The sequence below is a fragment of the Ascaphus truei genome, chromosome 13 (genome assembly GCF_040206685.1).
Source record: "Ascaphus truei isolate aAscTru1 chromosome 13, aAscTru1.hap1, whole genome shotgun sequence".
Classification (NCBI taxonomy): Eukaryota; Metazoa; Chordata; class Amphibia; order Anura; family Ascaphidae; genus Ascaphus; species Ascaphus truei.
In genome coordinates this window covers 33,234,747-33,256,060 of record NC_134495.1, presented here as the reverse complement: position 1 = coordinate 33,256,060, position 21,314 = coordinate 33,234,747, and the positions used below count along the sequence as shown (strand labels likewise).

The window sequence follows — 21,314 nt, the reverse complement described above, 5'->3', positions numbered from 1 at the left end:
CCATGCAGCTTCCTGTGTAACCCGTCCCTTACCTAGTGATCCTGTCCATGCAGCTTCCTGTGTAACCCGTCCCTTACCTACTGATCCTGTCCATGCAGCTTCCTGTGTAACCCGTCCCTTACCTAGTGATCCTGTCCATGCAGCTTCCTGTGTAACCCGTCCCTTACCTACTGATCCTGTCCATGCAGCTTCCTGTGTAACCCGTCCCTTACCTAGTGATCCCGTCCATGCTGCTTCCTGTGTAACCCGTCACTTACCTACTGATCCTGTCGATGCAGCTTCCTGTGTAACCCGTCCCTTACCTAGTGATCCTGTCCATGCAGCTTCCTGTGTAACCCGTCCCTTACCTACTGATCCTGTCCATGCAGCTTCCTGTGTAACCCGTCCCTTACCTAGTGATCCTGTCCATGCAGCTTCCTGTGTAACCCGTCCCTTACCTAGTGATCCCGTCCATGCTGCTTCCTGTGTAACCCGTCCCTTATCTACTGATCCTGTCCATGCAGCTTCCTGTGTAACCCGTCCCTTACCTACTGATCCTGTCCATGCAGCTTCCTGTGTAACACGTCCCTTACCTACTGATCCTGTCCATGCAGCTTCTTGTGTAACCCGTCCCTTACCTACTGATCCTGTCCATGCAGCTTCCTGTGTAACCCGTCCCTTACCTACTGATCCTGTCCATGCAGCTTCCTGTTTAACCCGTCCCTTACCTAGTGATCCTGTCCATGCTGCTTCCTGTGTAACCCGTCCCTTACCTACTGATCCTGTCCATGCAGCTTCTTGTGTAACCCGTCCCTTACCTACTGATCCTGTCCATGCAGCTTCCTGTGTAACCCGTCCCTTACCTAGTGATCCTGTCCATGCAGCTTCCTGTGTAACCCCGTCCCTTACCTAGTGATCCTGTCCATGCAGCTTCCTGTGTAACCCCGTCCCTTACCTACTGATCCTGTCCATGCAGCTTCCTGTGTAACCCGTCCCTTACTACTGATCCTGTCCATGCAGCTTCCTGTGTACCCCGTCCCTTACCTAGTGATCCTGTCCATGCAGCTTCCTCTGTAACCCGTCCCTTACCTAGTGATCCTGTCTATGCAGCTTCCTGTGTAACCCGTCCCTTACCTAGTTATCCTGTCCATGCAGCTTCCTGTGTAACCCGTCCCTTACCTAGTTATCCTGTCCATGCAGCTTCCTGTGTAACCCGTCCCTTACCTACTGATCCTGTCCATGCAGCTTCCTGTGTAACCCGTCCCTTACCTACTGATCCTGTCCATGCAGCTTCCTGAGTAACCCGTCCCTTACCTAGTGATCCTGTCTATGCAGCTTCCTGTGTAACCCGTCCCTTACCTAGTGATCCTGTCCATGCAGATTCTTGTGTAACCCGTCCCTTACCTACTGATCCTGTCCATGCAGCTTCCTGTGTAACCCGTCCCTTACCTACTGATCCTGTCCATGCTGCTTCCTGTGTAACCCGTGCCTTACCTAGTGATCCTGTCCATGCAGCTTCCCGTGTAACCCGTCCCTTACCTACTGATCCTGTCCATGCAGCTTCCTGTGTAACCCGTCCCTTACCTACTGATCCTGTCCATGCAGCTTCCTGTGTAACCCGTCCCTTACCTAGTGATCCTGTCCATGCAGCTTCCTGTGTAACCCGTCCCTTACCTAGTGATCCTGTCCATGCAGCAGCCTGTGTAACCCGTCCCTTACCTACTGATCCTGTCCATGCAGCTTCCTGTGTAACCCGTCCCTTACCTACTGATCCTGTCCATGCAGCTTCCTGTGTAACCCGTCCCTTACCTAGTGATCCTGTCCATGCTGCTTCCTGTGTAACCCGTCACTTACCTACTGATCCTGTCCATGCCGCTTCCTGTGTAACCCGTCCCTTACCTAGTAATCCTGTCCATGCAGCTTCCTGTGTAACCCGTCCCTTACCTAGTGATCCTGTCCATGCAGCTTCCTGTGTAACCCGTCCCTTACCTAGTGATCCTGTCCATGCAGCTTCCTGTGTAACCCGTCCCTTACCTAGTGATCCTGTCCATGCAGCTTCCTGTGTAACCCGTCCCTTACCTAGTGATCCTGTCCATGCAGCTTCCTGTGTAACCCGTCCCTTACCTAGTGATCCTGTCCATGCAGCTTCTTGTGTAACCCGTCCTTACCTAGTGATCCTGTCCATGCTGCTTCCTGTGTAACTCGTCACTTACCTATTGATCCTGTCCATGCAGCTTCCTGAGTAACCCGTCCCTTATCTAGTGATCCTGTCCATGCAGCTTCCTGTGTAACCCGTCCCTTACCTACTGATCCTGTCTATGCAGCTTCCTGTGTGACACGTCCCTTACCTACTGATCCTGTCCATGCAGATTCTTGTGTAACCCGTCCCTTACCTACTGATCCTGTCCATGCAGCTTCCTGTGTAACCCGTCCCTTACCTACTGATCCTGTCCATGCTGCTTCCTGTGTAACCCGTGCCTTACCTAGTGATCCTGTCCATGCAGCTTCCTGTGTAACCCGTCCCTTACCTAGTGATCCTGTCCATGCAGCTTCCTGTGTAACCCGTCCCTTACCTACTGATCCTGTCCATGCAGCTTCCTGTGTAACCCGTCCCTTACCTAGTGATCCTGTCCATGCAGCTTCCTGTGTAACCCGTCCCTTACCTAGTGATCCCGTCCATGCTGCTTCCTGTGTAACCCGTCACTTACCTACTGATCCTGTCGATGCAGCTTCCTGTGTAACCCGTCCCTTACCTAGTGATCCTGTCCATGCAGCTTCCTGTGTAACCCATCCCTTACCTACTGATCCTGTCCATGCAGCTTCCTGTGTAACCCGTCCCTTACCTAGTGATCCTGTCCATGCAGCTTCCTGTGTAACCCGTCCCTTACCTAGTGATCCCGTCCATGCTGCTTCCTGTGTAACCCGTCCCTTATCTACTGATCCTGTCCATGCAGCTTCCTGTGTAACCCGTCCCTTACCTACTGATCCTGTCCATGCAGCTTCCTGTGTAACACGTCCCTTACCTACTGATCCTGTCCATGCAGCTTCTTGTGTAACCCGTCCCTTACCTACTGATCCTGTCCATGCAGCTTCCTGTGTAACCCGTCCCTTACCTACTGATCCTGTCCATGCAGCTTCCTGTTTAACCCGTCCCTTACCTAGTGATCCTGTCCATGCTGCTTCCTGTGTAACCCGTCCCTTACCTACTGATCCTGTCCATGCAGCTTCTTGTGTAACCCGTCCCTTACCTACTGATCCTGTCCATGCAGCTTCCTGTGTAACCCGTCCCTTACCTAGTGATCCTGTCCATGCAGCTTCCTGTGTAACCCCGTCCCTTACCTAGTGATCCTGTCCATGCAGCTTCCTGTGTAACCCCGTCCCTTACCTACTGATCCTGTCCATGCAGCTTCCTGTGTAACCCGTCCCTTACTACTGATCCTGTCCATGCAGCTTCCTGTGTACCCCGTCCCTTACCTAGTGATCCTGTCCATGCAGCTTCCTCTGTAACCCGTCCCTTACCTAGTGATCCTGTCCATGCAGCTTCCTGTGTAACCCGTCCCTTACCTAGTTATCCTGTCCATGCAGCTTCCTGTGTAACCCGTCCCTTACCTACTGATCCTGTCCATGCAGCTTCCTGTGTAACCCGTCCCTTACCTACTGATCCTGTCCATGCTGCTTCCTGTGTAACCCGTGCCTTACCTAGTGATCCTGTCCATGCAGCTTCCTGTGTAACCCGTCCCTTACCTACTGATCCTGTCCATGCAGCTTCCTGTGTAACCCGTCCCTTACCTACTGATCCCGTCCATGCAGCTTCCTGTGTAACCCGTCCCTTACCTAGTGATCCTGTCCATGCAGCTTCCTGTGTAACCCGTCCCTTACCTAGTGATCCTGTCCATGCAGCTGCCTGTGTAACCCGTCCCTTACCTACTGATCCTGTCCATGCAGCTTCCTGTGTAACCCCGTCCCTTACCTACTGATCCTGTCCATGCAGCTTCCTGTGTAACCCGTCCCTTACCTACTGATCCTGTCCATGCAGCTTCCTGTGTAACCCGTCCCTTACCTAGTGATCCTGTCCATGCTGCTTCCTGTGTAACCCGTCACTTACCTACTGATCCTGTCCATGCCGCTTCCTGTGTAACCCGTCCCTTACCTAGTGATCCTGTCCATGCAGCTTCCTGTGTAACCCGTCCCTTACCTAGTGATCCTGTCCATGCAGCTTCCTGTGTAACCCGTCCCTTACCTAGTGATCCTGTCCATGCAGCTTCCTGTGTAACCCGTCCCTTACCTAGTGATCCTGTCCATGCAGCTTCCTGTGTAACCCGTCCCTTACCTAGTGATCCTGTCCATGCAGCTTCCTGTGTAACCCGTCCCTTACCTAGTGATCCTGTCCATGCAGCTTCTTGTGTAACCCGTCCTTACCTAGTGATCCTGTCCATGCTGCTTCCTGTGTAACTCGTCACTTACCTATTGATCCTGTCCATGCAGCTTCCTGAGTAACCCGTCCCTTATCTAGTGATCCTGTCCATGCAGCTTCCTGTGTAACCCGTCCCTTACCTACTGATCCTGTCCATGCAGCTTCCTGTGTGACACGTCCCTTACCTACTGATCCTGTCCATGCAGATTCTTGTGTAACCCGTCCCTTACCTACTGATCCTGTCCATGCAGCTTCCTGTGTAACCCGTCCCTTACCTACTGATCCTGTCCATGCTGCTTCCTGTGTAATCCGTGCCTTACCTAGTGATCCTGTCCATGCAGCTTCCTGTGTAACCCGTCCCTTACCTAGTGATCCTGTCCATGCAGCTTCCTGTATAACCCGTCCCTTACCTACTGATCCTGTCCATGCAGCTTCCTGTGTAACCCGTCCCTTACCTAGTGATCCTGTCCATGCAGCTTCCTGTGTAACCCGTCCCTTACCTAGTGATCCCGTCCATGCTGCTTCCTGTGTAACCCGTCACTTACCTACTGATCCTGTCGATGCAGCTTCCTGTGTAACCCGTCCCTTATCTACTGATCCTGTCCATGCAGCTTCCTGTGTAACCCGTCCCTTACCTACTGATCCTGTCCATGCAGCTTCCTGTGTAACACGTCCTTTACCTACTGATCCTGTCCATGCAGCTTCTTGTGTAACCCGTCCCTTACCTACTGATCCTGTCCATGCAGCTTCCTGTGTAACCCGTCCCTTACCTACTGATCCTGTCCATGCAGCTTCCTGTGTAACCCGTCCCTTACCTAGTGATCCTGTCTATGCAGCTTCCTGTGTAACCCGTCCCTTACCTAGTGATCCTGTCCATGCAGCTTCCTGTGTAACCCCGTCCCTTACCTAGTGATCCTGTCCATGCTGCTTCCTGTGTAACCCGTCCCTTACCTAGTGATCCTGTCCATGCTGCTTCCTGTGTAACACGTCCCTTATCTACTGATCCTGTCCATGCAGCTTCCTGTGTAACACGTCCCTTACCTACTGATCCTGTCCATGCAGCTTCTTGTGTAACCCGTCCCTTACCTACTGATCCTGTCCATGCAGCTTCCTGTGTAACCCGTCCCTTACCTACTGATCCTGTCCATGCAGCTTCCTGTTTAACCCGTCCCTTACCTAGTGATCCTGTCCATGCTGCTTCCTGTGTAACCCGTCCCTTACCTACTGATCCTGTCCATGCAGCTTCTTGTGTAACCCGTCCCTTACCTACTGATCCTGTCCATGCAGCTTCCTGTGTAACCCGTCCCTTACCTAGTGATCCTGTCCATGCAGCTTCCTGTGTAACCCCGTCCCTTACCTAGTGATCCTGTCCATGCAGCTTCCTGTGTAACCCCGTCCCTTACCTACTGATCCTGTCCATGCAGCTTCCTGTGTAACCCGTCCCTTACCTACTGATCCTGTCCATGCAGCTTCCTGTGTACCCCGTCCCTTACCTAGTGATCCTGTCCATGCAGCTTCCTCTGTAACCCGTCCCTTACCTAGTGATCCTGTCCATGCAGCTTCCTGTGTAACCCGTCCCTTACCTAGTTATCCTGTCCATGCAGCTTCCTGTGTAACACGTCCCTTACCTACTGATCCTGTCCATGCAGCTTCCTGTGTAACCCGTCCCTTACCTACTGATCCTGTCCATGCAGCTTCCTGTGTACCCCGTCCCTTACCTAGTGATCCTGTCCATGCAGCTTCCTCTGTAACCCGTCCCTTACCTAGTGATCCTGTCCATGCAGCTTCCTGTGTAACCCCGTCCCTTACCTACTGATCCTGTCCATGCAGCTTCCTGTGTAACCCGTCCCTTACCTACTGATCCTGTCCATGCAGCTTCCTGTGTAAACCCCGTCCCTTACCTACTGATTCCTGTCCATGCAGCTTCCTGTGTAACCCCGTCCCTTACCTACTGATCCTGTCCATGCAGCTTCCTGTGTAACCCGTCCCTTACCTAGTGATCCTGTCCATGCAGCTTCCTGTGTAACCCGTCCCTTACCTAGTTATCCTGTCCATGCAGCTTCCTGTGTAACACGTCCCCTTACCTACTGATCCTGTCCATGCAGCTTCTTGTGTAACCCGTCCCTTATCTACTGATCCTGTCCATGCAGCTTCCTGTGTAACCCGTCCCTTACCTAGTGATCCTGTCCATGCAGCTTCCTGTGTAACCCGTCCCTTACCTAGTGATCCTGTCCATGCAGCTTCCTGTGTACCCCGTCCCTTACCTAGTGATCCTGTGTAACCCGTCCCTTACCTAGTGATCCTGTCGATGCAGCTTCCTGTGTAACCCTTCCCTTACCTACTGATCCTGTCCATGCTGCTTCCTGTATAACCCGTCCCTTACCTACTGATCCTGTCCATGCAGCTTCCTGTGTAACCCGTCCCTTACCTAGTGATCCTGTGTAACCCGTCCCTTACCTAGTGATCCTGTCCATGCAGCTTCCTGTGTACCCCGTCCCTTACCTACTGATCCTGTCCATGCTGCTTCCTGTGTAACCCGTCCCTTACCTAGTGATACTGTCCATGCAGCTTCCTGTGTAAACCGGCCCTTACGTAGTGATCCTGTCCATGCAGCTTCCTGGTTAACCCGTCCCTTACCTACTGATCCTGTCCATGCCGCTTCCTGTGTAACCCGTCCCTTACCTACTGATCCTGTCCATGCAGCTTCCATTGTAACCCGTCCCTTACCTACTGATCCTGTCCATGCAGCTTCCTGTGTAACCCGTCCCTTACCTAGTGATCCTGTGTAACCCGTCCCTTACCCAGTGATACTGTCCATGCAGCTTCCTGTGTAACCCGTCCCTTACCTAGTGATCCTGTCCATGCAGCTTCCTGTGTAACCCGTCCCTTACCTAGTGATCCTGTCCATGCAGCTTCCTGTGTAACCCGTCCCTTAACTACTGATCCTGTCCATGCAGCTTCCTGTGTAACCCGTCCCTTACCTAGTGATCCTGTCCATGCAGCTTCCTGTGTAACCCGTCACTTACCTAGTGATCCTGTCCATGCAGCTTCCTGTGTAACCCTGTCCCTTACCTACTGATCCTGTCCATGCTGCTTCCTGTGTAACCCGTCCCTTACCTAGTGATCCTGTCCATGCAGCTTCCTGTGTAACCCGTCACTTACCTAGTGATCCTGTCCATGCAGCTTCCTGTGTAACCCGTCCCTTACCTAGTGATCCTGTCCATGCAGCTTCCTGTGTAACCCGTCCCTTACCTACTGATCCTGTCCATGCAGCTTCCTGTGTAACCCGCCCCTTACCTAGTGATCCTGTCCATGCAGCTTCCTGTGTAACCCGTCCCTTACCTACTGATCCTGTCCATGCAGCTTCCTGTGTAACCCGCCCCTTACCTAGTGATCCTGTCCATGCAGCTTCCTGTGTAACCCGTCCCTTACCTAGTGATCCTGTCCATGCAGCTTCCTGTGTAACCCGTCCCTTACCTAGTGATCCTGTCCATGCAGCTTCCTGTGTAACCCGTCCCTTACCTAGTGATCCTGTCCATGCAGCTTCCTGTGTAACCCGTCCCTTACCTAGTGATCCTGTCCATGCAGCTTCCTGTGTAACCCGTCCCTTACCTAGTGATCCTGTCCATGCAGCTTCCTGTGTAACCCCGTCCCTTACCTAGTGATCCTGTCCATGCAGCTTCCTGTGTAACCTGTCTCTTACCTAGTGATCCTGTCCATGCAGCTTCCTGTGTAACCCGTCCCTCACCTAGTGATCCTGTCCATGCAGCTTCCTGTGTAACCCGTCCCTTACCTAGTGATCCTGTCCATGCAGCTTCCTGTGTAACCCGCCCCTTACCTAGTGATCCTGTCCATGCAGCTTCCTGTGTAACCCGTCCCTTACCTAGTGATCCCGTCCATGCAGCTTCCTGTGTAACCCGTCTCCTTACCTAGTGATCCTGTCCATGCTGCTTCCTGTGTAACCCTTCCCTTACCTACTGATCCTGTCCATGCAGCTTCCTGTGTAACCCGTCCCTTACCTACTGATCCTGTCCATGCAGCTTCCTGTGTAACCCGTCCCTCACCTAGTGATCCTGTCCATGCAGCTTCCTGTGTAACCCGTCCCTTACCTAGTGATCCTGTCCATGCAGCTTCCTGTGTAACCCGTCCCTTACCTAGTGATCCTGTCCATGCAGCTTCCTGTGTAACCAGTCCCTTACCTAGTGATCCAGTCCATGCAGCTTCCTGTGTAACCCGTCCCTTACCTAGTGATCCTGTCCATGCAGCTTCCTGTGTAACCAGTCCCTTACCTAGTGATCCAGTCCATGCAGCTTCCTGTGTAACCCCGTCCCTTACCTAGTGATCCTGTCCATGCAGCTTCCTGTGTAACCCTTCCCTTACCTAGTGATCCTGTCCATGCAGCTTCCTGTGTAACCCTTCCCTTACCTAGTGATCCTGTCCATGCTGCTTCCTGTGTAACCCGTCCCTTACCTAGTGATCCTTTCCATGCAGCTTTCTGTGTAACCCGTCCCTTACCTACTGATCCTGTCCATGCTGCTTCCTGTGTAACCCGTCCCTTACCTACTGATTCTGTCCATGCTGCTTCCAGTGTAACCCGTCCCTTACCTAGTGATCCTGTCCATGCTGCTTCCTGTGTAACCCGTCCCTTACCTAGTGATCCTGTCCATGCAGCTTCCTGTGGAACCCGTCCCTTACCTACTGATCCTGTCCATGCTGCTTCCTATGTAACCCGCCCCTTACCTACTGATCCTGTCCATGATGCTTCCTGCGGAATAACGGATATTACCTTTTTTGATAGATCGATGACTGGCACCTCTGCATACTCCATCTTTAATATGGCATTTTCCACCTGGAACTTGCTGCGCAGGTCGTCATAGTAACCAGAGCGTAGTGGGTCAGCGACCTGCAAAGGGAGAGAAGTGTCCGTGCGGAGCTCTCGGGGGTAAGGGAGAACAGCGTCCATGCGGAGCTCTCGGGGGTAAGGGAGAGCAGCGTCCGTGTGGAGCTCTCAGGGGGTAAGGGAGAGCAGCGTCCGTGCGGAGCTCTCAGGGGGTAAGGGAGAGCAGCGTCCGTGCGGAGCTCTCTCGGGGGTAAGGGAGAGCAGCGTCCATGCGGAGCTCTCTCAGGGGGTAAGGGAGAGCAGCGTCCGTGCGGAGCTCTCTCGGGGGTAAGGGAGAGCAGCGTCCATGCGCAGCTCTCAGGGGGTAAGGGAGAGCAGCGTCCGTGCGGAGCTCTCAGGGGGTAAGGGAGAGCAGCGTCCGTGCGGAGCTCTCTCAGGGGGTAAGGGAGAGCAGCGTCCGTGCGGAGCTCTCTCAGGGGGTAAGGGAGAGCAGCGTCCGTGCGGAGCTCTCTCGGGGGTAAGGGAGAGCAGCGCCCGTGTGGAGCTCTCAGGGGGTAAGGGAGAGCAGCGTCCGTGCGCAGCTCTCAGGGGATAAGGGAGAGCAGCGTCCGTGCGGACCTCTCTCAGCGGGTAAGGGAGAGCAGCGTCCGAGCGGAGCTCTCAGGGGGTAAGGGAGAGCAGCGTCCGTGCGGACCTCTCTCAGGGGATAAGGGAGAGCAGCGTCCGTGCGGACCTCTCTCAGGGAGTAAGAGAGAGCAGCGTCCGTGCGGAGCTCTCAGGGGGTAAGGGAGAGCAGCGTCCGTGCGGAGCTCACAGGGGGTAAGGGAGAGAAGTGTCCGCACGGAACTCTCTCAGGGGGTAAGGGAGAGCAGCGCCCATGCGGAGCTCTCTCAGGGGGTAAGGGAGAGCAGCGTCCGTGCGGAGCTCTCTCGGGGGTAAGGGAGAGCAGCGCCCGTGTGGAGCTCTCAGGGGGTAAGGGAGAGCAGCGTCCGTGCGCAGCTCTCAGGGGGTAAGGGAGAGCAGCGTTCGTGCGGAGCTCTCTCAGGGGGTAAGGGAGAGCAGCGTTCGTGCGGAGCTCTCTCAGGGGGTAAGGGAGAGCAGTGTCCGTGCGGAGCTCTCAGGGGTAAGGGAGAGAAGTGTCCGCGCGGACCTCTCTCAGGGGTAAGGGAGAGAAGTGTCCGCGCGGACCTCTCCCAGGGGGTAAGGGAGAGCAGCGTCCGTGCGGAGCTCTCTCAGGGGGTAAGGGAGAGCAGCGTCCGTGCGGAGCTCTCAGGGGTAAGGGAGAGAAGTGTCCGCGCGGAGCTCTCTCAGGGGGTAAGGGAGAGCAGCGTCCGTGCGGAGCTCTCAGGGGTAAGGGAGAGAAATGTCTGCACGGAGCTCTCTCAGGGGGTAAGGGAGAGAAATGTCCGCGCGGAGCTCTCTCAGGAGGTAAGGGAGAGCAGCGTCCGTGCAGAGACTAACCCTAACCTGCTCGGGACATACCTTCAATGTGTGGAAGTAGCCAAGAGATTCCTTCTCGTAGGATAGCGGGTCCAGAGCTCGCATTAGGAGTATAATGGTCAATAAACACCCTAAAAAAATAGAGAAGGGAGGAAAGGCATAGGAACAATGTTAGGGAGAGAAGAGAGAGGCGAGAGAGTCAGAGAGAGATACAGGTATAGAGAGAGAGACAGGGATAGAGGTGGAGAGAGGGAGACAGAGACAATGTTGCATTAACCTGTTGATAACCTCGAGGCTACCGATGTAGATGGCAACATAAAAGAGCCCTCCACACAGGGATACATAATAGCGCATTCAAGGTCGCTAGTGCATCGTTTGCCCACGCGGCATACAATTACCATACTCAATAGTGGCAATATCACTGTGAAATGCCTAGAGGTTGTAACAACTGCCCACTTGAGTCTGCAACAATAACGATTGATACGAACACTCCGCGAGATACCACTAAGACACAATAGTATCTCTTTTCCCTTAATGATGCATTATATCCAAGTATCAGTCTGGAAGCGGTTAAGTCATGCTACTTTGACACACCAAATAAATGAAGAAAGTTACTATGTTGGGAACAACCCAACAAACAAATACTTCCGAGTGACTCACAATATAGTTATATGGTGTCGCCTTAACATCCATTCTATTGAGAAGGGTATTACAGCTATACTTACCTGTCTAGTCTGGTGTGAATCTCACAACACGCACTGCTGAGGCATATACAGCAGATCACCCCTATGCAGAACAACCAGGCTCTCATATGAGATTTAAACAGTGGATCACCTTATTTATTGACAATCAGCATCCACTATCTGTAGTTATAGATGGAATTCCACTTTCCAACTATACATATAAACTATGGTCAGTAGGTTGGCACAGGGGTGCGCAATCTTTTCCCCCTGCCAGATCTCCCGCCCCCCCCCCCCTCGCACACCCCCTCCTTAACTTGGCTCTGGCGTTATGACGTCACAACGCCATGGCAACACGGCGTCACATGACCCCATGGCATCATTTGACGCTGCGTTGCCGTGAAGTTTACAGAGGCCTTTGCTGCTCCCCCGGCATTTAATTTAAATGCCTTCGGGAGGCGTGCGGGGCCTCTGTAAACCCCTCGCTTCCCCGCAGAGAATCTCGCGCCCCCCAGTTTGCGCACCCCTGCAAATTTTTAAACTTGTATTCGTCTTTATATGTTCAAATCTAATCATTGATATTTTAAGTATTACAAATAAAATTACTAAGTATTAACTTACTCACTACTGAGCTGTAAAGGATCCATGAGGGCATGGCAATTTAGAACGTTGATCATACAGGAGAGCACAAGATGTTCTAGCAATTAGGAGGCAAATGGCAGGAGGGATACAGGGTGGCAGGAGGGATACAGGGGGCGGCAGGAGGGATACAGGGGGCAGGAGGGATACAGGGGGCGGCAGGAGGGATACAGGGGGCGGCAGGAGGGATACAGGGCGGCAGGAGGGATACAGGGCGGCAGGAGGGATACAGGGCGGCAGGAGGGATACAGGGCGGCAGGAGGGATACAGGGCGGCAGGAGGGATACAGGGCGGCAGGAGGGATACAGGGCGGCAGGAGGGATACAGGGGGCGGCAGGAGGGATACAGGGCGGCAGGAGGGATACAGGGCGGCAGGAGGGATACAGGGGGCGGCAGGAGGGATACAGGGCGGCAGGAGGGATACAGGGCGGCAGGAGGGATACAGGGCTGCAGGAGGGATACAGGGCGGCAGGAGGGATACAGGGGGCGGCAGGAGGGATACAGGGCGGCAGGAGGGATACAGGGCGGCAGGAGGGATACAGGGCGGCAGGAGGGATACAGGGCGGCAGGAGGGATACAGGGCGGCAGGAGGGATACAGGGGGCGGCAGGAGGGATACAGGGGGCGGCAGGAGGGATACAGGGCGGCAGGAGGGATACAGGGCGGCAGGAGGGATACAGGGCGGCAGGAGGGATACAGGGCGGCAGGAGGGATACAGGGCGGCAGGAGGGATACAGGGCGGCAGGAGGGATACAGGGCGGCAGGAGGGATACAGGGCGGCAGGAGGGATACAGGGCGGCAGGAGGGATACAGGGCGGCAGGAGGGATACAGGGCGGCAAGAGGGATACAGGGGGCGGCAGGAGGGATACAGGGCGGCAGGAGGGATACAGGGGGCGGCAGGAGGGATACAGGGGGCGGCAGGAGGGATACAGGGCGGCAGGAGGGATACAGGGCGGCAGGAGGGATACAGGGGGCGGCAGGAGGGATACAGGGGGCGGCAGTTAGTAAGGCACATAGTGTCTAGGTTGTGTAAAGGAAGAGGGGAAACAGCCAGAGGATAGGGAGGAATTGAAGATGTGGGTGAGAGTGAGGACTAAGAGAAGCTCAACTTCAAGCTCTGTAACAGAAGAAAAGGAGTTAAGAGTGGAAGGAGGTTTAGGTAGAAGCAGAGAGGAGGGGGAAGGGACAGAAGGAATCTCCTTGTGGAGGGCATCCACCACCTTGCCTCTGAAGTAATCAAAGGCTTGAGGAGAAGTGAAGGAAGGATGAGAAGTAGGAGGAGAAGGTCAGTGGAGGTAGGAAAAGTAGTGCTGTTTGGCCTTAGAGAGAGCAGAATTATACAGGACAGGAGACATGTTTATTGAAGAAAATCAACCAGCGTGAGAGATTTCCTCCATAGGTGTTAAGAGCAGTGAGTGCAAGTGTGATGGGCGCGTGTTTGTGAATTTAGCCAAGGGCCTGGGTAAGAGGGATGAGTGTGTCAGAGTCTAGAAGGGGCATGTAGACAGAGAGGAGGAGAGGATAGCGTTGTAAGAGACAACAAGATTGTTGGGGGGGGGGGGGGGAAGGGGGTTTGTGAGGGGGAGAGAGTGTATGTAGGATATGAAGGAGAAGAGTGATTAAAGATATGGAAGGCAGCCAAGAGATCAAATAGGATAAGTAGGCAAACATGACCCATCAATCATGTGCAGTACACAGAGCTACTCACACTTATTGTCAGGTTCCAGCTCCTGCAGTTCCTTACAAGACTTCAGCTCTTGCTGCAACATGCTGCTCTTCCCCTCGGACACATCCAAGCTAAGGAAGGACAGACACGGGACACTTCAGAGGGACAGGAGGAACAGATACACAGGAGGGGATGTCACAGTCAGAGAGAGACACGGGCACGCTCACAGTCAGAGAGACACGGGCACGCTCACAGTCAGAGAGAGACACGGGCACGCTCACAGTCAGAGAGAGACACGGGCACGCTCACAGTCAGAGAGAGACACGGGCACGCTCACAGTCAGAGAGACACGGGCACGCTCACAGTCAGAGAGAGACACGGGCACGCTCACAGTCAGAGAGACACGGGCACGCTCACAGTCAGAGAGAGACACGGGCACGCTCACAGTCAGAGAGACACGGGCACGCTCACAGTCAGAGAGAGACACGGGCACGCTCACAGTCAGAGAGAGACACGGGCACGCTCACAGTCAGAGAGACACGGGCACACTCACAGTCAGAGAGACACGGGCACGCTCACAGTCAGAGAGAGACACGGGCACGCTCACAGTCAGAGAGAGACACGGGCACGCTCACAGTCAGAGAGAGACACGGGCACGCTCACAGTCAGAGAGAGACACGGGCACGCTCACAGTCAGAGAGAGACACGGGCACGCTCACAGTCAGAGAGACACTGGCACGCTCACAGTCAGAGAGAGACACGGGCACGCTCACAGTCAGAGAGACACGGGCACGCTCACAGTCAGAGAGACACGGGCACGCTCACAGTCAGAGAGAGACACGGGCACGCTCACAGTCAGAGAGACACGAGCACGCTCACAGTCAGAGAGAGACACGGACACGCTCACAGTCAGAGAGACACGGGCACGCTCACAGTCAGAGAGAGACACGGGCACGCTCACAGTCAGAGAGAGACACGGGCACGCTCACAGTCAGAGAGAGACACGGGCACGCTCACAGTCAGAGAGACACGGGCACGCTCACAGTCAGAGAGACACGGGCACGCTCACAGTCAGAGAGAGACACGGGCACGCTCACAGTCAGAGAGACACGAGCACGCTCACAGTCAGAGAGACACGGGCACGCTCACAGTCAGAGAGAGACACGGGCACGCTCACAGTCAGAGAGACACGGGCACGCTCACAGTCAGAGAGACACGGGCACGCTCACAGTCAGAGAGAGACACGGGCACGCTCACAGTCAGAAAGAGACACGGGCACGCTCACAGTCAGAGAGAGACACGGGCACGCTCACAGTCAGAGAGAGACACCGGCACGCTCACAGTCAGAGAGAGACACGGGCACGCTCACAGTCAGAGAGACACGGGCACGCTCACAGTCAGAGAGACACAGGCACGCTCACAGTCAGAGAGAGACACGGGCACGCTCACAGTCAGAGAGACACGGGCACGCTCACAGTCAGAGAGAGACACGGGCACGCTCACAGTCAGAGAGACACGGGCACGCTCACAGTCAGAGAGAGACACGGGCACGCTCACAGTCAGAGAGAGACACGGGCACGCTCACAGTCAGAGAGAGAGACACGGGCACGCTCACAGTCAGAGAGAGACACGGGCACGCTCACAGTCAGAGAGACACGGGCACGCTCACAGTCAGAGAGACACGGGCACGCTCACAGTCAGAGAGAGACACGGGCACGCTCACAGTCAGAGAGACACGAGCACGCTCACAGTCAGAGAGACACGGGCACGCTCACAGTCAGAGAGAGACACGGGCACGCTCACAGTCAGAGAGACACGGGCACGCTCACAGTCAGAGAGACACGGGCACGCTCACAGTCAGAGAGACACGGGCACGCTCACAGTCAGAAAGAGACACGGGCACGCTCACAGTCAGAGAGAGACACGGGCACGCTCACAGTCAGAGAGAGACACCGGCACGCTCACAGTCAGAGAGAGACACGGGCACGCTCACAGTCAGAGAGACACGGGCACGCTCACAGTCAGAGAGACACAGGCACGCTCACAGTCAGAGAGAGACACGGACACGCTCACAGTCAGAGAGACACGGGCACGCTCACAGTCAGAGAGAGACACGGGCACGCTCACAGTCAGAGAGACACGGGCCCGCTCACAGTCAGAGAGAGACACGGGCACGCTCACAGTCAGAGAGAGACACGGGCACGCTCACAGTCAGAGAGAGAGACACGGGCACGCTCACAGTCAGAGAGAGACACGGGCACGCTCACAGTCAGAGAGACACGGGCACGCTCACAGTCAGAGAGACACGGGCACGCTCACAGTCAGAGAGACACGGGTACGCTCACAGTCAGAGAGAGACACGGGCACGCTCACAGTCAGAGAGACACGGGCACGCTCACAGTCAGAGAGACACGGGCACGCTCACAGTCAGAGAGACACGGCACGCTCACAGTCAGAGAGAAACGGGCACGCTCACAGTCAGAGAGACACGGGCACGCTCACAGTCAGAGAGACACGGGCACGCTCACAGTCAGAGAGAGACACGGGCACGCTCACAGTCAGAGAGAGACACGGGCACGCTCACAGTCAGAGAGAGACACGGGCACGCTCACAGTCAGAGAGAGACATGGGCACGCTCACAGTCAGAGAGAGACACGGGCACGCTCACAGTCAGAGAGACACGGGCACGCTCACAGTCAGAGAGACACGGGCACGCTCACAGTCAGAGAGACACGGGCACGCTCACAGTCAGAGAGAGACACGGGCACGCACACAGTCAGAGAGAGACACAGGCACGCTCACAGTCAGAGAGAGAGACACGGGCACGCTCACAGTCAGAGAGAGACACGGGCACGCTCACAGTCAGAGAGACACGGGCACGCTCACAGTCAGAGAGACACAGGCACGCTCACAGTCAGAGAGACACGGGCACGCTCACAGTCAGAGAGACACGGGCACGCTCACAGTCAGAGAGACACGGGCACGCTCACAGTCAGAGAGACACGGGCACGCTTACAGTCAGAGACACGGGCACGCTCACAGTCAGAGAGACACGGGCACGCTCACAGTAAGAGAGACACGGGCACGCTCACAGTCAGAGAGACACGGCACGCTCACAGTCAGAGAGACACGGGCACGCTCACAGTCAGAGAGACACGGGCACGCTCACAGTCAGAGAAGAAGTAGATTAACACCTGAATATTTGCTCCTCTGTAGCAGAATCTTGACACCAAGTCTCCCGTCTTCCTGCAAAAGGAAACAGGTAATAATAACATACTTACCTGCTGACCAGCCTCCCTCATACCCCCACCCCTCATACTCCCACTCACAACCCCCCCCATACTAAACAACATACCTCTCCACCATACTGAACTGCTGACCACCGCCCTCATACTAACTCAACCCCCTATAGTAACCTACAGACCTTCCCCCCATACTAACCCACAGAACCTCTCCATCCCATACTAACCCACCAACCCTCCCCCATAATGACCCACCGACCTCCCCATACTGTCATACCGACCCCCCATACTATCCCACAAACCCTTCCCCCCCATACTGAACCACTGACCCCCCCCCCCATATTGACCCACTGACCCCCCCATACTAACCCACCAACCCTCCCCCATAATGACCCACCGAACAACCCCATACAATCATACCGACCCCCCCATATTATCCCACCACCACCCCATACTGACCCCCAATACTGACCCAATGACCCACTGACCACCCCCCATAATGATACAATGACCCTCCCCCTCATATGGACACTCAGACGAGGCCCCCACACATCCTCCCAGCTCTGTGCCCCTATGAAATTAAACCAACTCCCTCCAATAATAACCCATTGCTTAGTTGTCCCAAAGTGCACTCTTCCCCCCATTATTTTTTCCCTCCAAAGATTGAGTAGCCGCCCCCAGTCACATTAACCCTATGTCACCTCTATACAGGAAGCATTCCTTCTCAGCAGCTCCATCCTTCCACACAACCTGGAATTTACACTGAGGGCAAAGGTCACTGACTGACCCCTGAGGAAGGGCACAAACCTGAGGAGAGTTAGAGAGGAGAGTAACAGAGGGCCAAAGAGCGATGGACAGGAGGCCAGAGAGAGAGACAGAGACAGACAGAGAGCCAGAAAGAGTGAGAGCGTATCAGCCAGAGGGCTAAACAGCATCGGCCAGAGAGAAAGAGACGGACAGAGGGTCAGAGAGAGAGAGACGGACAGAGGGCCAGAGAGAGGGAAGAAGAGGTGAAATATTACCCAAAGCAAACTTGGCTTCTGTTTTCCATCCGGAGTTTTCCAGGAAACAAAAAGAGGCAAATCATCCCGAAACAGCATGAGATCATCCTCCTCCTCCACCTAACACGAGAGGAATGGAAGGTCAGGCCACGGAAATGTGTGGGTTATAGATACTTTCTAATACCACTTTGTGTGCTTACTCTCTCTCTCCATTAGTACGTCCCAAATATCACCCTCTGCTTATCACACATGATCAAAGTGACATCCAGTTATAATAATAATAATAATAATAATAATAATAATAATAATAAACAGTCCCAGCGTCATTCCTCACTGACTCAAACCTTCAAAATTAATAAAAGAAGAGACTGAACTCTGTTAGCATGCCAACTCCCCAGGGTTTGGAAAATTGTTGCAATATAAAGAAGATTATAAGCTTGGCAGAGGTCTTTAGTTTAAAATGCAGTATCCCGACTAGTGAACCACAGGATGGAGATAGATAAAAATCTACTCGCCACCTAGTACCAAACGTGTGCGGCTTGGGCCAATAGGCACTCGCCACGATGTTAAATCCACTCGCCCGGGGCTTGCAAATGTATAGGTTTGTCGAACACTGTATATATATATCACAGAAAAAGCCTGCAACAGACGAGAAATAGAGAGTGCTAAAGCCAGTTTAATGAAGTGTAGAAAATCAACACTACTGACAGTGCTGGGGATAATGAATATATGGTAACGGAAGAAGAAAAAAAAAAGGAATCCCAGAAACAGCACTCTAGCATACAAAAAGTATCAAAATGTATTAATCACATAAAACAGTACACAATAAAAAGGTCCGCAAAGTCCACAAGACTGTTATAATACTGAACACTGAAAAAGATAATTGAGCAAAAAGCTAAGAATAGCTATATATTCACATGCTACTAATCCCAGTATTGTATTGTATGTCTTTATTTATATAGCGCCATTAATGTACATAGCGCTTCACAGTAGTAATACATGTGGTAATCATATAAATAACAGATAATATAAATAACAGATCATGGGAATAAGTGCTTCAGACATAAAAGTAACATTAAGGAAGAGGAGTCCCTGCCCCGAGGAGCTTACAGTCTAATTGATATGTAGGTGGAACGTACTGAGACAGTAGGAGGGAGTTCTGGTAAGTGCGTCTGCAGGGGGCCAAGCTTTATGTATCATGTTTCCAGTATTATCTACAGTGCTATTCATATGCTTCTTTAAGCTAGTGTGTCTTAAGGTGGGTCTTAAAGGTGGATAGAGAGGGTGCTAGTCGGGTACTGAGGGGAAGGGCATTCCAGAGGTGCGGGGCAGTCAGTGAAAAAGGTTTAAGGCGGGAAAGGGCTTTAGATACAAAGGGGGTAGAAAGAAGACATCCTTGAGAAGAACGCAAGAGTCGGGATGGTGCATAACGAGAAATTAGGGCTGAGATGTAAGGAGGGGCAGAAGAATGTAAAGCTTTAAAACTGAGGAGAAGAATGGAGTGTGAGATGCGGGATTTGATCGGAAGCCAGGAGAGGGTTTTCAGGAGGGGAGACGCGGAAACAGATTTAGGAAAGAGCAGAGTGATTCTGGCAGCAGCGTTTAGGATAGATTGTAGGGGAGACAGGTGAGAGGCGGGAAGGCCGGACAGCAGGAGTTACAGTTATCGAGACAGGAGAGAATGAGGGCCTGTGTCAGAGTTTTAGCAGTCGAGCAACAGAGGAACGGGCATATCTTAGTGATATTGCGGAGGAAAAAGCGACAGGTTTTAGAAACGTTTTGAATGTGAGAGGAGAATGTGAGAGAGGAGTCGAGTGTGACCTGTAGGCAGCGTGCTTGGGCTACTGGGTGAATGATCGTACTTCCAACAGTAATGTGGAAGGAGGTAGTAGGGCCAGATTTGGGAGGAAGTATGAGGAGTTCTGTTTTTGCCATGTTGAATTTAAGGCGGTGGAGGGCCATCCAGGATGATATAGCAGAGAGACATTCAGAAACTTTGGTTTGTACAGCAGGTGTAAGGTCGGGTGTTGAAAAGTAAATTTGTGTGTCGTCAGCAAAGAGGTGATATTTATACCCAAGAGATGTTATTAGGTCACCTAGAGAGAGTGTGTACAGAGAAAAGAGGTCCAAGGACAGAGCCCTGGGGTACCCCCCACAGAGAGACCAATAGAGGAGGAGGTGGTGTTAGCAGAAGAGGCACTGAAAGTACGATGGGAGAGGTAAGAGGAGATCAAGGACAGAGCTTTGTTCCGAATACCAAGAGTATGGAGAATGTGAAGGAGAAGAGGGTGGTCCACGGGGGCAAATGCTGCAGAGAGGTTGAGTAATATGAGCAGAGTGTAATGACCTCTGTCTTTGGCAGCATGGAGGTCATCAGTTATTTTAGTGAGGGCTGTTTCCGTGGAGTGAGCAGGGTTGATTGTAGAGGGTCTAGGAGAGAATAGGTGTTGAGGAAATGAAGCAAGCGAGAGAATACAAGACGTTCAATGAGTTTAGAGGCAAAAGGCAGGAGGGAGACAGGTCGATAGTTAGAAGGACAGGTAGGGTCAAGCTTGCTGTTTTTGAGTAATGGTATAACTGTTGCATGTTTGAAGGAGGAGGGAAAGGTACCAAAGTAGAGGGAGGAGTTAAAAATGTGTGTGAGCGTAGGGATTATAGTGGGACCAAGAGGTTTTAGGAGATGGGGGGAATGGGGTCAAGAGAGCAATTGGTAGGGGGAGAAGAGGAGATCAACAGTGACACATCCTCCTCTGAGACAGTGGAAAACGAGTCAAGGAAGGCAGGAGGAGAGTTAGGAAGAGGTGTAGGATGGGAGGAAGAAACAGAGGGGATGTTCTGACGTATGGATTCCACCTTTTCCTTAAAATAGTCAGCAAAGTCCTGAGCGGAGATGGAGGAAGAAGAGGCAGCTGAGGGTGGTTTGAGTAGAGCGTCAAAGACAGAGAAGAGTCGGCGTGGGCTAGACTTGTGCATGTTGATTAGTGAAGAAAAGTAGGCTTGTTTAGCTTGCGAGAGGGCAGAGTTGAGACAGGATAGCATAAATTTGTAGTGAAGGAAGTCTGCGAGAGTATGAGATTTCCTCCAGAGGCGTTCAGAGGAGCGAGTGGAGGAACGCAGCATGCGCGTGTGGGAATTTAGCCAGGGTCTGGGGTTAGAAGGGTGAGGACGGCAGAGAGAAAGCGGGGCATGTAGATCAAGAGAGGAGGACAAGGCAGAGTTGTAGTTCCTGACCAGGTTGTCAGGGTCTGTAGCAGAGCTGGGAAAGGAGAGGGAGGAGCGTAAAGTGGACTCAAAGTCAGGTAGGTGAATAGAGCGCAGGTTTCTGCAGAACCGGGGGGTAGATGGAGTTGAAGGAGAAAGGGAGAAGCGAGATAGAGAGGATGAGGTGATGGTCAGAGAGAGGAAAAGGGGAA

The 21,314-nt window shown here is 53.4% G+C and overlaps 1 protein-coding gene across 4 annotated transcripts in view; it reads right to left on the bottom strand.

The window, feature by feature from the left end:
- Positions 1–21,314, bottom strand: part of RABGGTA (Rab geranylgeranyltransferase subunit alpha) — a 228,651-nt gene that overhangs the window by 190,033 nt on the left and 17,304 nt on the right. For all 4 annotated transcript variants that reach the window (XM_075569034.1, XM_075569032.1, XM_075569033.1 and 1 more), the window contains 6 exons: positions 17,923–18,021; positions 17,602–17,707; positions 16,853–16,904; positions 13,701–13,789; positions 10,716–10,804; positions 9,180–9,296 (listed from right to left, as the gene is read on the bottom strand). In XM_075569034.1, coding sequence (XP_075425149.1) covers positions 9,180–9,296; positions 10,716–10,804; positions 13,701–13,789; positions 16,853–16,904; positions 17,602–17,707; positions 17,923–18,021 — 552 coding nt within the window. The remainder of the gene's footprint in view (positions 1–9,179; positions 9,297–10,715; positions 10,805–13,700; positions 13,790–16,852; positions 16,905–17,601; positions 17,708–17,922; positions 18,022–21,314) is intronic.